General features: G+C 36.5%; 1 protein-coding gene across 6 annotated transcripts in view; it reads left to right on the top strand.

The window, feature by feature from the left end:
* LOC118737979 (homeobox protein homothorax) overlaps nucleotides 1-13,382 on the top strand; it is a 615,436-nt gene that overhangs the window by 232,459 nt on the left and 369,595 nt on the right. For all 6 annotated transcript variants that reach the window (XM_036468825.1, XM_036468823.1, XM_036468822.1 and 3 more), the window contains 2 exons: nucleotides 4,241-4,291; nucleotides 11,201-11,251. In XM_036468825.1, the coding sequence (XP_036324718.1) occupies nucleotides 4,241-4,291; nucleotides 11,201-11,251 (102 nt within the window). The remainder of the gene's footprint in view (nucleotides 1-4,240; nucleotides 4,292-11,200; nucleotides 11,252-13,382) is intronic.

The following is a 13,382-nucleotide window of genomic DNA, read 5'->3' as shown; positions in this document are numbered from 1 at the left end:
GCAGCAACATGTTGCATGACAGCCATGCAGGCGCAGCTTGATTTGTTGGCAGTGAAATCATTAATTTTGCTTATGACTTTTGTAAAAGCTTGTCAGCGGTATGCCACGCCACGCTACGCTACGCCAACCCTCCGCTGTTCATGTTGCACACTCATGTTGTAATTAGTTGCAAACAACATTTTAAATGCACTCATGTCAGCCATTTTTATTTTAACGCACACATGTACATATGTATGTAGGTAGTAACTCACTTTTGCTTTGGCTTTTTTGTCGCCTTGTGTGTCAGAATGTGCACATTGGGCGGTCGTGGTGGCAGCAGCAACTCGTCGGCGCTCCATTTTCGTTTTTCAATTATTTTCTTACTTTACTCCATGAGTTTGTATGTAGTTAGATATATAAATTTTTTTCCTTGTTTCGAGCCGCTGCAGCGCTGTTGTTGTGACGACCACCAAACACAGTAATTAACTCTATGCCACCAAAAGCATTCGTTCGTTGGCGTTTGACGTATGCGCAAACTGCTTGCACAAACGCATAAACATAAATATGGATAAATGTGTTCACATACATAAATATGTATACGTACATACATATGTACACTCTTTTCAACCATTCGACGCCTGACATTTGCCACTGACGTTTCGGCATGAACAATCAAATATGGCGACAGCAACAAAAGCACCAGTCATATCGAGCCGGGCGAGGCATCTTGTGATCGCGAATGCTTTCAAGCTGAACTTTTGTTTATTATTTTGTTTTGTTTTTTTTTCTGCTTTTACTCTTTTCTTGTTGCCTGCTCTTGTTGTCTTCGAAAAATGCGTGCGATATTGATTTTTGTGTGTGTTTGCCTAGTAAGGCTGCTGCGGTGCCTACATACAAGTATTTGGTTCTTGCGCTGCGGTTGTTGTCCTTGTTGTTGTTGTTGCTGTAGTATAGTTTCTTGTTTGCGTCGTATTTGTTGTTTTGACTACTCATAAACCTGTTGGACAACTTTACTTGCTATGCAACATAAAAATTTGCGAGCCAAATGCGGCCTAGCGTTTAATGTTGCTGGCGCATAAGCAACATGTTTCACAACACAATTTACGGCAAGATGTTTGAAAATTGGGTGAACGTGTATTACTTTTACAATTTTAAAGAAAAAATGTGAATTAAAATTTTAAGTTTTAAATAAAAATGTAAATTTAGGGAAAAGTAAAGAATTGTCGATTAAAAAAATAATAGTGCGAAAATTCTATAAACTATACCCGCTTTGGGTGGGAAAAAGACCATACCGACAGCTTTGTTGACAAACCTACTTATGTATGTATATTTCGATGACAGTTTCGATAAACCGACGTATGTATATCGATTAGTACCTCGATAAATACATATGTATTTATGTACATATACAATATACAGATAAACAGACAAATATGTCGATAAAATCTCCAATATATGCATACAAATTTTGATAAATGTATCGATAAATATGTCGATATTGTTAAACTGTCTTTAGTTTCCAAACCACTTCTAAAATAACTATATTTATTTAAACTCATTGAATATTAGTTGTGCGCTTCCACGCCACCTTTGTTTCGAAATTAACCTTTACGACTTTTTGTGCACTGGTTTTTGGCAGCTGTCACTTTGACATTTTGGTAACTGCAATCTACTAACAATTTGCCACAAGGTCAAGCCGACGATTTTAACCAATAAACAGAACACAAAAATGAAACAAAGAATATCTACAAAAATAAAATCTTTAAAGGCCAGTACAGACCGCCCACGCACACACATAAATGGCAGAGAACATTTTGAAGACTTAATGACATACCAATGCATTTTGACAGACAACTGTCAATGTCACTAACACAACAACACAGTAAAGCCTACTAAAGTGCACAACAAATTTCAAAACAAAAGTAAATGAAAAGAACAATAAGAAAAATAAAATTGTTTCAATGGAAAAACGGCACAACGAGACGGAAAGGTTTGGTGTAGCAGAGATTTTAAGCAGATTATAGGCCAAGCGTATGCATACATATAACAATATGGCAGAAGTTTTTAAAGCGCAGCGGGGAGCACAAAGTAACGAAAACAATCAGAAAATAAATTTAAAATATGAAGTAAAGCGAAGAAGCCTGCAATGCAATGAATATATGTACATATGTATGTATGTTTGTATGTATACAGACACTTTACCTGCCGGCCCGCAACAATGTTGTTAGTGTGCTTGTAAGCAGATGCAGACGAACTACCTGTATGGTACGTGTATGTTTGAGTGTGTGAAACAACAGGAGATAAACAAAATAACAATAAGGCTATGGAAAATTGTTTATAAGTAAATGTGTATAAATGTACAAATAAGTGTATGCATCTGTTTTAGGTTGTGTTGGAGTGCCTTTGTTTGCATGAAAATCATGAATGGTGTGCGCAAAAATGTGGATTCGTCATGCCGCAAGCATGACTAATGGGCTTACTGAAGAAAATACATACATACATATGCTACTACAAACACATATGTATGTACATTTATTCAAGCATGCGCTTCTAGACAAGCTATGCCTGTGATTTTCAATAGAAACCCCCACAGTTCAACTGCCAAAAAGACAAAACCAAACAAAAAATGCGATACTAAATAAAAAATAGATAAAATTAAGTAACAAAAACAAGAAAAACATAGCAACAAAACATATGTATATCTACATACATACATACATATGTATGTGTACATAATAGAGGAATGAAATTGGAACCGTTGACGAGATAAGCCGTGCCTTGGCTGTCGCCGTCGCCTTTGGCGCGGGAAAAACGTCATTTGTGAGCAACGAATATCTGGAGTGAGTGTTGTTGCGCTGGCATTCGAATTGGTGGTAACACTTGCTGCAATAAATATGCGAATTGCTCCGCATGCACACAGACGGTAGATAGCCTAGAAGCAGGCGGCTCTGAGTGTAGACACACCAGCAAATGCACATTTCTTGTACAAGTACTATGTAGCACTGAACATTTTGCAATGCGTCAGTTTATTGCTAGTTTTCGGTAATATTAATTTTTATTACCAAGTGTGGTGGCGCGAATGCGCTTACAAGTCAAAACATAAACAAACCGGGCATAAAAACGTGCAGAGCATAAAATAGGTATACATAGATAAAAATCATTAAGGCAATAAATTGATAAAATACCACCTATGTAGTTGAGAGTTGAGCCTATGCAACTTATGAAAGGGCAAAGCAACATATGTTTTTCAAATTGTCTAGAGCTATTGATTTTGTAAGCGTGTGTGCTAGAAGTTAGAATAGAACTTCGCACTAAGTTTTTCAGGCTTTCAGCACTTTATTCAGCAACGGCGTGAGCGCTGAAAGCCATAACCCCGAAAAAGGCTTAGTGTGAAGATCTAATCTAAGTTTTTCAGGTGCTTACGACTTTTCAGGCTTATCAGCTGCTTATTCAGCTAAAAGTTTTAGAAGCTGAATTGCGTGTTGACAGTTTGAAAACTGCTGAGCACCTTAAAAATTTTACCGGGAGCTCAATTCGTGCAATATGGAGGGCTGATCCGAAAAGTATTTCAGTTCCCATAGTTTTGATTATATATTTGAATTTTATGTGCACTGTATAAGCACTACAAAGCGTAAACGGTATTAGTGCTTATTCTTCGATTATAGTTTAGAAAAAAAATAGTTGGTAGAACTATTAAATACGATTGCTGAATAGAGCTGAATAGTGATATATACTATTTGGACCTTGCCAATAAAGGCAACTAAACGACTGAGTTGTTGGTTTTGAATTCTAAAGCCATTAAACTTTTGAAAGTGAATTTCGTTTAATAAAGCCGCTGAATTCTGTCCAGATATGTATGTATATTTAAAGGGGCTTAATTGCGTTAAGTACATGGTCTAGTGATATTTCATAAAAACTAGTGGGCTGAATTGCAGTTTTCGAGCGCTAAATTGTGCTGAATATTTGTTGTAACATATTTAAAGCTCAGTTTAAAATTTTACTACGAGATATTTTGAAATAAAAAGAAAAACGAACTTTTTAAGACGCTGAATGGTATTTAAGTATTTGGCACTTTTGTAAGGGTGGGGACAAATGTCGCGCAAACATTTGCATTAAAACAAAGCGTTTAGGACATTTTCAAAGAGTTATTTAAGTATCTGTTATATAAAATAATAAAATTCAGTAATTAAGAAAAATATTTTTTTTTTGTTGCAAACATGGAAAATTATTTAAATTCTTATGCATTTTTGTCTCATTGCAGATACGATCACAGAAACCCTACTACACAGCGGATCCCGAAGTCGACTCACTGGTAAGTCCCACAGTAACACAAACCTGCACACTTTTATTACACAAGCGTATGTATGTCGCTTAGTAAACAACGGTCCATAAATAGGTTAATAAAATATGCTTGCAACATACTTGAGTTGTAGCAATAAATGCATGTTGCATACAACCGTAATAGCGGCACAACAAGTTCACCTTGACCTCAAAATAAAATGCAAAATTCAAAATACCAAAATAAAAGCTATTAAAAAATGCATACAATAAAAACAGTTTTCTACAACAATCAAGTAAACAAACAAACATTTAAAGCAAGACGCACATAACGTCCATTGCATACAGTGTGTACTTTATGCATGTACATATGTATATTTGTATATGTGAACGTATAATTTTTTCAATTCAATTCAATTAGATGAGCGGCAGTTGTCGCCGCTGCTGCTGTGACTGTAGCTCGTTAACATTTTTATTTGCTGTTTAAATAAATTTGTCACAATTTACCGCAGGCAGCGCCAACTAAGGCAATAACGTCAGCAACAGCAACACAGCAACACAGCAACATCAGCCTAAGCTACTGCCCAGCGCATGCGCACTTGTCGTCCAGCAAGTTCAATGTCGTTGTTGCAAATTTGCCATGTACCTACTTTTTTCTTCTTTCTGTATATTTTTTACTACATTCGCTTTTAAATAAAAATTTACACTACTGCGAAACATATGTACATACATACTTGTATGTATGGATATGTATAAGTATACAAAGCGACACAAAATTATCATTCTTAATCTCAAGTGGCTGTGATCCGGCATGTCAAAGCCGTGCCATACATAAACAAATACAAAGTGACGAGCAAGCCCGTCTCAGACAGGGTGGGGTAAAACAGCAGACGTCCACACACACACACACACACACACACACACACAAACTTTACGAAATCAGTTTGATAGCTTATAGTGAAGTGGCATTGCTGACCACAAACAATGCAACCAGTCCACATGTATCTAGATACAAATGCACGACTGTGTCGGCTGGAGGCTGGAACTTAGTTCTCTATATGTCCGCGCAGCCCACATGCGCGCTCGGTTGCAGTGGCAAAAAATAAAATAAATAAATAAAAAGTAGCAATAAACTTTTTCGAAATAAAATGCGCATGGGAAAAAAGATGTTAAAAACAGTCATTCCTTCAATAACTGAGTTGTTAACTTATTTTATTGTCGAGCGCTTGACTGCTGAGCACAGCTGAGCTCAGTGGTGGCTATGCATGCTGGGGTGGTGGTGGTGCCGGAGCTGGCTGATGATGCTGGTTGAATGGTGTGCGCGGTTAACTTGTTGCTCGGCATATGTCAGCGCGCTGAAGGCTGTCAATGTTGCCACAACAACAACAACTACAAGAACAACAAAATCTACAGTAATCACTACAAGTCCAACAATAAACATTTGCACTGTACAATTTTGAGCATTTTTATTTTATTAATGCATGTAAAATCCCAGCAACATGCCAATATGCCACAGCGCGCCAACGCTCACCAGCAGCTTCACCACCAGCATCGAATGACAGCAACAGGCTCGTCACGCCGACTATAGTAAAATTTAATCGTAAAAATTCACTACACCACAGCTTCTGCTGCATTTGGCATCTTTTAATACCACGAGCTGCTTAAGTGGCATGCCACAGTTTTAAGCTGCATGCTTCTTTGTATATTTATGTATCTGTATAAGTTTCCAACAAGCTCAATATGTGATTTGAGGCACTAAAAAAAAACACACACTTCCAACGACTCTTTGCTGACACACTGGGTGTAAGCGAATATGGCGCGTAGCATTTAAATGAGCCATACGACATTTTCGCGCTAACTGACACAAAAACAGCGGAGAAAAAATTTGTTCAGCACTCCACTCCACTCCGGAACGTGGGGCCTTGCCGAGGCAAATACCAAATTTTAAAGTCTTTTAAATCATTTCAGGCATTAAAAATGCATTAAAAAGTTCAGCTGAATTGCGCTGAATAAAAGTAAATTTAAATATTAGACAAACCGGTTGGTTTTAAATCAAAAGTATGCGCTGAATTGAGCTGAAAAAGCGCAAAGAGCGCTGAATAACCTAGAAAATGCACTTTCATTTTACATTTGAACTTAAATGAATCTGCTGAATAAGCTAATACGCGCTGAATAAATGTCTCGTATTATTTTTTCACATACTACAAGCTATTATTATTACCTCTGGGAGAAACCCTTGGAGCATATCACAAATGCATTTATGCTAATTTCATTGTCACGATGCAATTACCAATCAGCGCAATGCATTGCGGTGAAAGCAAATTGCGCATACCAATAATGCCATTCGGTTTAAAGTGACACTTTAATCGCACTTAAAGTGCTTTTATATAGTGTTGGAATCATCATTAGTCAAGCGCTTACAACGTGCGCTGTGTGTTGCATACAAAACTTGCACATTAGAGTGTGCAATAGCCTTGGCATGCAATTTTATTTACACACATTAGAAATGTAGGCATTCATTCTATTAAATAAAACAATGGGTTGTGTTTTTGAGGAATGATACTTTAAATAGATAATAAGTTTTGGTTTCTAAACTGAACTGAACCAAAATTGAATACAGATAAAATACGCGATTTACAGAAACGTTTACAGAAATCCTATCCTTTGTTTTTGAAACTAAGGTGAATAGAGCTGAGCTAAACAAAAATTCTGCAAAGGCGCGGTTTTTACAAATAAATTCCGAAACAAAATAATTTGCTCCCTTATTCTAGAACCCGAATTTTCGTAATTCGTATCTATGTTGCGAAAAACGAAAAATCCACATGCTGCAACCCTTGGGAAAACGTGGGTAGCATTGCCAGCTGTCAGTTTTTCGAAGGCAGCTGAATGAAGGAAAACAGCTGCTTATTTATAGTAAAATTGTTTGATTTTACATATTTTGAAGGAAACGATAGATAGAGGAATGATTTCACAAAGATATGCGGAGCTGTCGGGCATAGTAACCATGGGCGTATCTATGTCAGCTTCTGGTTGAATTGTTGAACCACAAGCCAGAACTCCTCCTATGCCTAAAAAACTGGTTCCCAATCCAGTTAATGCAATAAAAGCTTCTTCCAAGCCATTAAAAACCCGCACTTTGTTAGGTGCACCACCTGTTGCGCTGGATTATGCCTTCGGCCGCGCCTAGGGATTATAACCCTTACTAAGTAGAATTCTCCTTTCTGTATTGCCGGAGAAGAGGGACTTCCGCATGTCAAAGTTATACAACATTTCTTGTGCATATCACTCCGGCTACGCCATCCACAGTATTTTTGCGCAGAACTCACATCGAAATTTGCAAAAAAGTGCATAGTGCAAACCGACTTTATTAATAAGCTAGTGGTCGGAAACTTGAAAAATTTACTTTAAATAAAAGTTAAATCCTTAGGTTACACGTGTATGTTAAAGTTTTTGGATTCGGGTTATGCGTTTGGATACAACAACCGAAAATCATTGTACAAATAATTAAACCGTACTGTAAATTCTCTTTTGCTATTTATTTATTTAAATGAACAACACTAATATGCATTTCCTGTAAATACACATCGATTTACACCTTTTATCTCGCCTCCGACACAGAATTATTTTCGTACAAAATTACGGAAAAAAGCTTACTCGTTCGTTTTTAGACATGTCATTGTTACGAGTTTCGAAAATTCGAAAATACTATTCGGATTGCAGAATACGATTTTTCTACGATTCGTAGCAAAATCCGAATACGAAAGAGTTGCAGAATAGGGGTGTTGGTTTCAAAAATGAGCTGAATTAAAAGGAAATTTCCAGAAGCAATGACTGATATAAGTACATATTTGAAAAATAATGAAATAACGCGGTTTATAGCAACAGCGTTTGAAATATAATTATTTGGTTTCAAAACAGAACTGTCTAGAACTGAATCAAACGAAAATTAACCTATGAAGGTCCCATAGTTTGTAATGAGACATTGTTTCATGTGTAGGTCTCAGCTGAATGTTCAAGAAATGTGATTAAGGCATTCCCACTACGCTTATCCACCTTACCCTCGTTAAATAAAAGTTCTTATTCACTTCGTACATTCAAACGGTGCTGAAAAGAGCTGAATTAAAACCAAATGTTTCAATGAATGTGTGAGATTCAGTTTGGAGTTGTAATTCAATATCTAGATCTCAGCTGAATTCGGCTGAGTAATCAAACATATGTTTAATGCTTTCCGGCTGAATTTAGCCACCTTTTCGTTTTAAAATAAAAACTACCATCCCCTGGGCACTTTGAAACTGAACTGAATAGAGCTGAATTTAACAAAAATTGCCTTATGAATGACTTGTTTTTGGTTATGAGGCATATTTTCATTTTATATCGCAGCTAAATTAAACTGAACATTAAAAAAATATGTTGAAGAGATTCCGACTAAGTTAAACTAGCATTAAATCTTCCATTTCCTTTGACAAAAGTTATGCCACATATATGTATAAGTACTGACATATGTATCTACAATATACAGAGTTCTAAGTTTGCTCATCAATAAGCTCAGGCTATGCTATTTCGCTCGCTCACAAACGATTGCATATTGTAAGCCGTCATTTTATTAGCATTTTGTCGCGCTGCGGGCGACGCTTCAAATGCACTCATTTTTATCACTACCGCAGTCCATGCCGCTTATGCACCCTTAAGCCAAAATTTGTTTTTTTTTTCTTGGTTTGGAAAATTCTGTTCCTATGCAATTCAATTCATACTGAGGGCTTATGAGCCCACGAGCAAAAGTCGGTACCAATGCATAAGTACCAAGAATATTGCATCGTTCCACTATTGCTTACGACGCGACGATGATAACAGTGGCGCGTCGCGTCATTTTATGGCGTTGTAGTGTTTTGTTCCAACTGTCAGTTTGACAGTGCGCCTGCGTACTTGCGCCATAAATCATTTCGCCTCGCTTCCAAGCCATGCTGCCATGCGCTACTATGAATTGCGCTTCGCTTTCATTGCAACGCTCACTAAACGGATACACCATGCAATGACGTGGATCGCTCTCGTCCGCCCAGTTGGAGTGTGCGGCTGGGCCAGCAATTACACATGGACCTGTACGAGAGTGTGCGAGTGCGAGTGCGAGTGCGCGCGCGCAAAATGTTGAATAAACATTTAAATGTGCATTTAGTAACACATACTTAACGTTTGTATTTTTAAGTACTCTACTAGCGGTGCAACTGCTAACTACGGCCTGAATGTGGTGGCGGCGGTGGCGGTGGCGGCGGCAGCGGTAACGCTAGGCCATAAAAGCGATTTTATTTTCATTGGATATTTGCTCCATTGGCATTAAATGCACTTGTTGTTTTTGTACTTGTTGCTAGCTGTTTTGGACATAGTCAGTTAGCGCTAGTTTGCCATAACAAAGCGGGCGCGGCGTGGCACGGTGCAGCGCAGTGTAGTGTAGTGGAGCCTGTAGCAATGTACCGTGATTATGTTGTTATGGTTTGTATGGCGAGAAAATTGCAATATGTTGCAGTTGAACTTGTCAATATACATATGTATGTATGTATGTACGTATGCTGCCAAGCCTTGTTGTAAGTAGACACTTTTGTTGCTGTTTTTGTTGCCAATTGATTTTTTCGCTCATTGTCGTGTTGCTTGGTAGACTTGTGTTCTCTGTCAGTCCGTCTTTAAGTAAGGAGTGAAACTTTTTAATAGTCAAGTTTTCAAGTTTCCGCTTTGTGGCTTCATGTGTTTATTTTTTGTTGTTGTTGTTGCTCTTGTTGCTTTTTTTGCTGGCTGCAAAGCATCGTAAAAATGTCAAATGTCAAGTTGACAGTTTAATTAGGTGAGGCTGTAACGAGGCATCCAGCCAAGCGCAGGATTTATTTTTTCAACGTTCGCGCATTACTTGTGTGGCATGGCTAAGTGTTGTAGGCAGTGAATTTTGACAGTGCAATTTTTTATTGCCTCCCATTTTAGCGGATGAGGTGTCTGAAAGTGGAGGGGGGGCGCAAGCGATGTTTTAAATGCAGCTTCTTTTTTTTTTTTGTTTATTAACTCACCTCACTGACACTGTTGCCGCCTGCTGCGATTAAGGTTGTGGAAAGTTTGCAAGCATTTTGCGCTTGCTTGTTTTTTTGCTGCACTTTTTTATTTCAACTCTTTTTCTGTGCATTCATATGTATTGCTCATCATCATTAGCCTGAAATTCCAAATCGTTTTTAATGCGATTAAAAGTGACTAAAACTTCAAGCTTAAATGTGAACAAAGCAGCCAAAAAGCAACAACAACAAACGAAAGATGAAATGAAGTCTGAATATACAAAAATGAACTGGCACAGTGCATGGCTGGCGAAGTCTAAAAAATACAAGAAAAGAAAAACTGCGAACCCTAAGCGTTTTAAAAACGTCTGATTTCTTTATAAAAAGCTCCGAACTGCCAACATGGAAATTATATGTATAAGCCTCAGCAACAACAACAATAATAATATGCATGCAAGATCAAGGCGACCACGCTACCCACGGCGACAGCACTTGGATTGAAAGCGCTCTTTAAGTTTTATCTTGAAACTTTTGTGTGTATGTATGCGTGTCACTGGCAAAGGCAAGTTTGTGCTTTAAGTTTTTCGTTTTTCGACCAAGCCAGTAACTAATTAAGGTGCGTTTAAATGATGCGTAAAACTTTATTTATCGCCGTCCATATTAAGGCTTATGGTCCAAACTTTCGTCGGCGAAATAAGCAAACTGCAATTAGGGGAAAAAGACTTGCTTTAAAAAGGAAAATAAACTATACAAAAATTTGCATAAATAGAAAATAAAGCTTTGCAGTCAAGGTGAACTTTAATGCAGCTGAAGAAAAGAAAACCTTGGATATGTATACTTTTGACTACTTTTGTAAGATATTTCAGGGAATTTCAAGCTAGTTTTTTTAATTAATACTGTACTTTTTTAAATTTCAGATGGTGCAAGCAATACAAGTACTTCGGTTTCACCTTTTAGAGTTAGAAAAAGTAAGTACAAAAATTTCGATTCAGTTTTAAAATAGTTAAGCTATGAAAGAAGAATGCAAAAGGTTATGAAAATAAAAGTGTAATTATTTAATAGCAAACAAAAAATTGTATAAGAAAATTTTCGTAAAGTAGCAAAGAATTAATATCATTGGTAAAAAACTACACTAAAATTGAGAAAAAATACAATAAGCATACATTTGTTTTGTTTAAAAATTCACTTTCCACCGAGTGAAACTGTATTAAGCCTTATCAAGATTATAGCAATAACTATAACCCCCAAAAAAAAAAAAAATTTTCGTAAAATTCAGAAAAAATACATTAAGCATACATTTTTTGCTTAAAATATGAAATATGCTGGATCAAATCGATTTTAGCGGCATAATGAATAAAGTTAAATAAGAAACTTTATCAAAATCTAAAAAATATTTTACTTGAAATTCAAAAAAAAATATATATATATCAAGCATACATTTTTTTGCTTAAAAGTTCTTACAAGTTGACTCTAGTCGAGTATAGATACAGCTAATTAGCGCAGAATGAAGCTGAATAAAGCTAACTACATAACATAACATAATAGCAAAAGAAAACTACCTCACTGTGCTGAATAATAGTAAATTATATGAGCAGAGGTATCAAATAACGTAAACAAATAATAAAGGTATAACAGCTTATTCTACACACAAATTTAATTGAAATGAAATCGAGAATAAAGCTGCTACCAAACGACAACAAAGCAGAAAAACGTAAAAAAGCAACAACATAAAGCAAGCGCAATAGCAACGAAAAGTTGTTGAATATATTGACATTTCATAGCCATTGCGAATTCTAAAGACATGGTATCTTTATATGCATTATACTATAATATAGTGACGAAACGAGTTACACTACAGTATGGCAGACATGCAATTTATGCGCCTTTTATACTCGGCTATTTAGCTTGTGGCTGTAAGCCAAATGTCTAAATTAAGTCAATACTGATCAGGGCGAAATGTAAGGAAAACATCAAGCGTCTGTATAACCAGTTGAATAACTCTGGCTGGCAGCTGACTGGCTGACTGAATGAGTAATTGGTTAGCTAGTTGAATTGCTGCTGACATGGTATGGTAATTGTTGTCAGCAATAAAGTTCGTCAGCAGCTAGAAGCAGCAGAAACAGTAAAAATTACGAACACCGCACAGCTGATGGGAACACACGTGCACACTTTGAAAATGGATCAACTAGCTGAATAGGCAAATAAAGGGGCATATTAGTGCCGAAATGTCTGTTGTTAGCGATTCCATTTCAATTTCTTCGTTTATGGGCAGTTTTATTAAAACGGCCTGTTGTCCGATGGCTGTTAGTCAAATTTTAACTAAAATTTTGAAGCTTAAGAATAAAAAAAAAAAAATTAAGAAAAATTTACTGCTAGCTTCGCAGTAGCGCATTCTGTTAACATACCGCTCCAAAATCCGCACCAAACCAAATGTCACTGTTTCCGACCAACATCAAATAATAGAAATAAAAGCAAACATGTTTTTTTATATTAAAACTAGTGGCAAACAAGCTAGATGTATGCCTCTTATTACAGTTTCGATTTAAGATTCCAACCTCTTGGTTACCATATACCATATATGCACATTCAACTATAAAAGCAATTATAGGTAGGTAATACATAATGGTTTATCAATTAAAAGCAGTCACTTGCCAGCGTCGTAACGCAAGGAAATGACATCCGTAATGACCATTGTTTACCTATGTTTGTTTTTACATTAATTTTTGTTACCATTTTAACTTTAATTGTGCTGCGCTTTTTATAAATTAATAAATATTTGTTCGACTGCATATAAACAAATAATTCCGCAATCAGTCAAAGCAACAAACAACACTCTAATAGTATTCAAACAGTCAGCAAGCACCGACAAAAGCATTAAATGCGCCGCCAACACGAACTTTAACAATATCGCCAGTGACGCCAATAAATCCAAGTGCACATAAAAATAAACCAACAACAAAAAAAATCAACAAAGAAATGCGATAATAAAATAAATAGTATGTGGTAATAGAACTACAAGGCAGCTACACCTGCGATTTTTTTCTGCATTTCTTTATTTTATAGCAGATTGCTAAGCTTTTGTTATTTGCTTAAAAAAAA

This window comes from Rhagoletis pomonella, unplaced genomic scaffold (genome assembly GCF_013731165.1).
Source record: "Rhagoletis pomonella isolate Grant_MI unplaced genomic scaffold, Rhpom_1.0 Rhpom_scaffold_00004, whole genome shotgun sequence".
Lineage (NCBI taxonomy): Eukaryota > Metazoa > Arthropoda > Insecta > Diptera > Tephritidae > Rhagoletis > Rhagoletis pomonella.
This window is presented reverse-complemented; position numbering and strand designations above follow the sequence as displayed.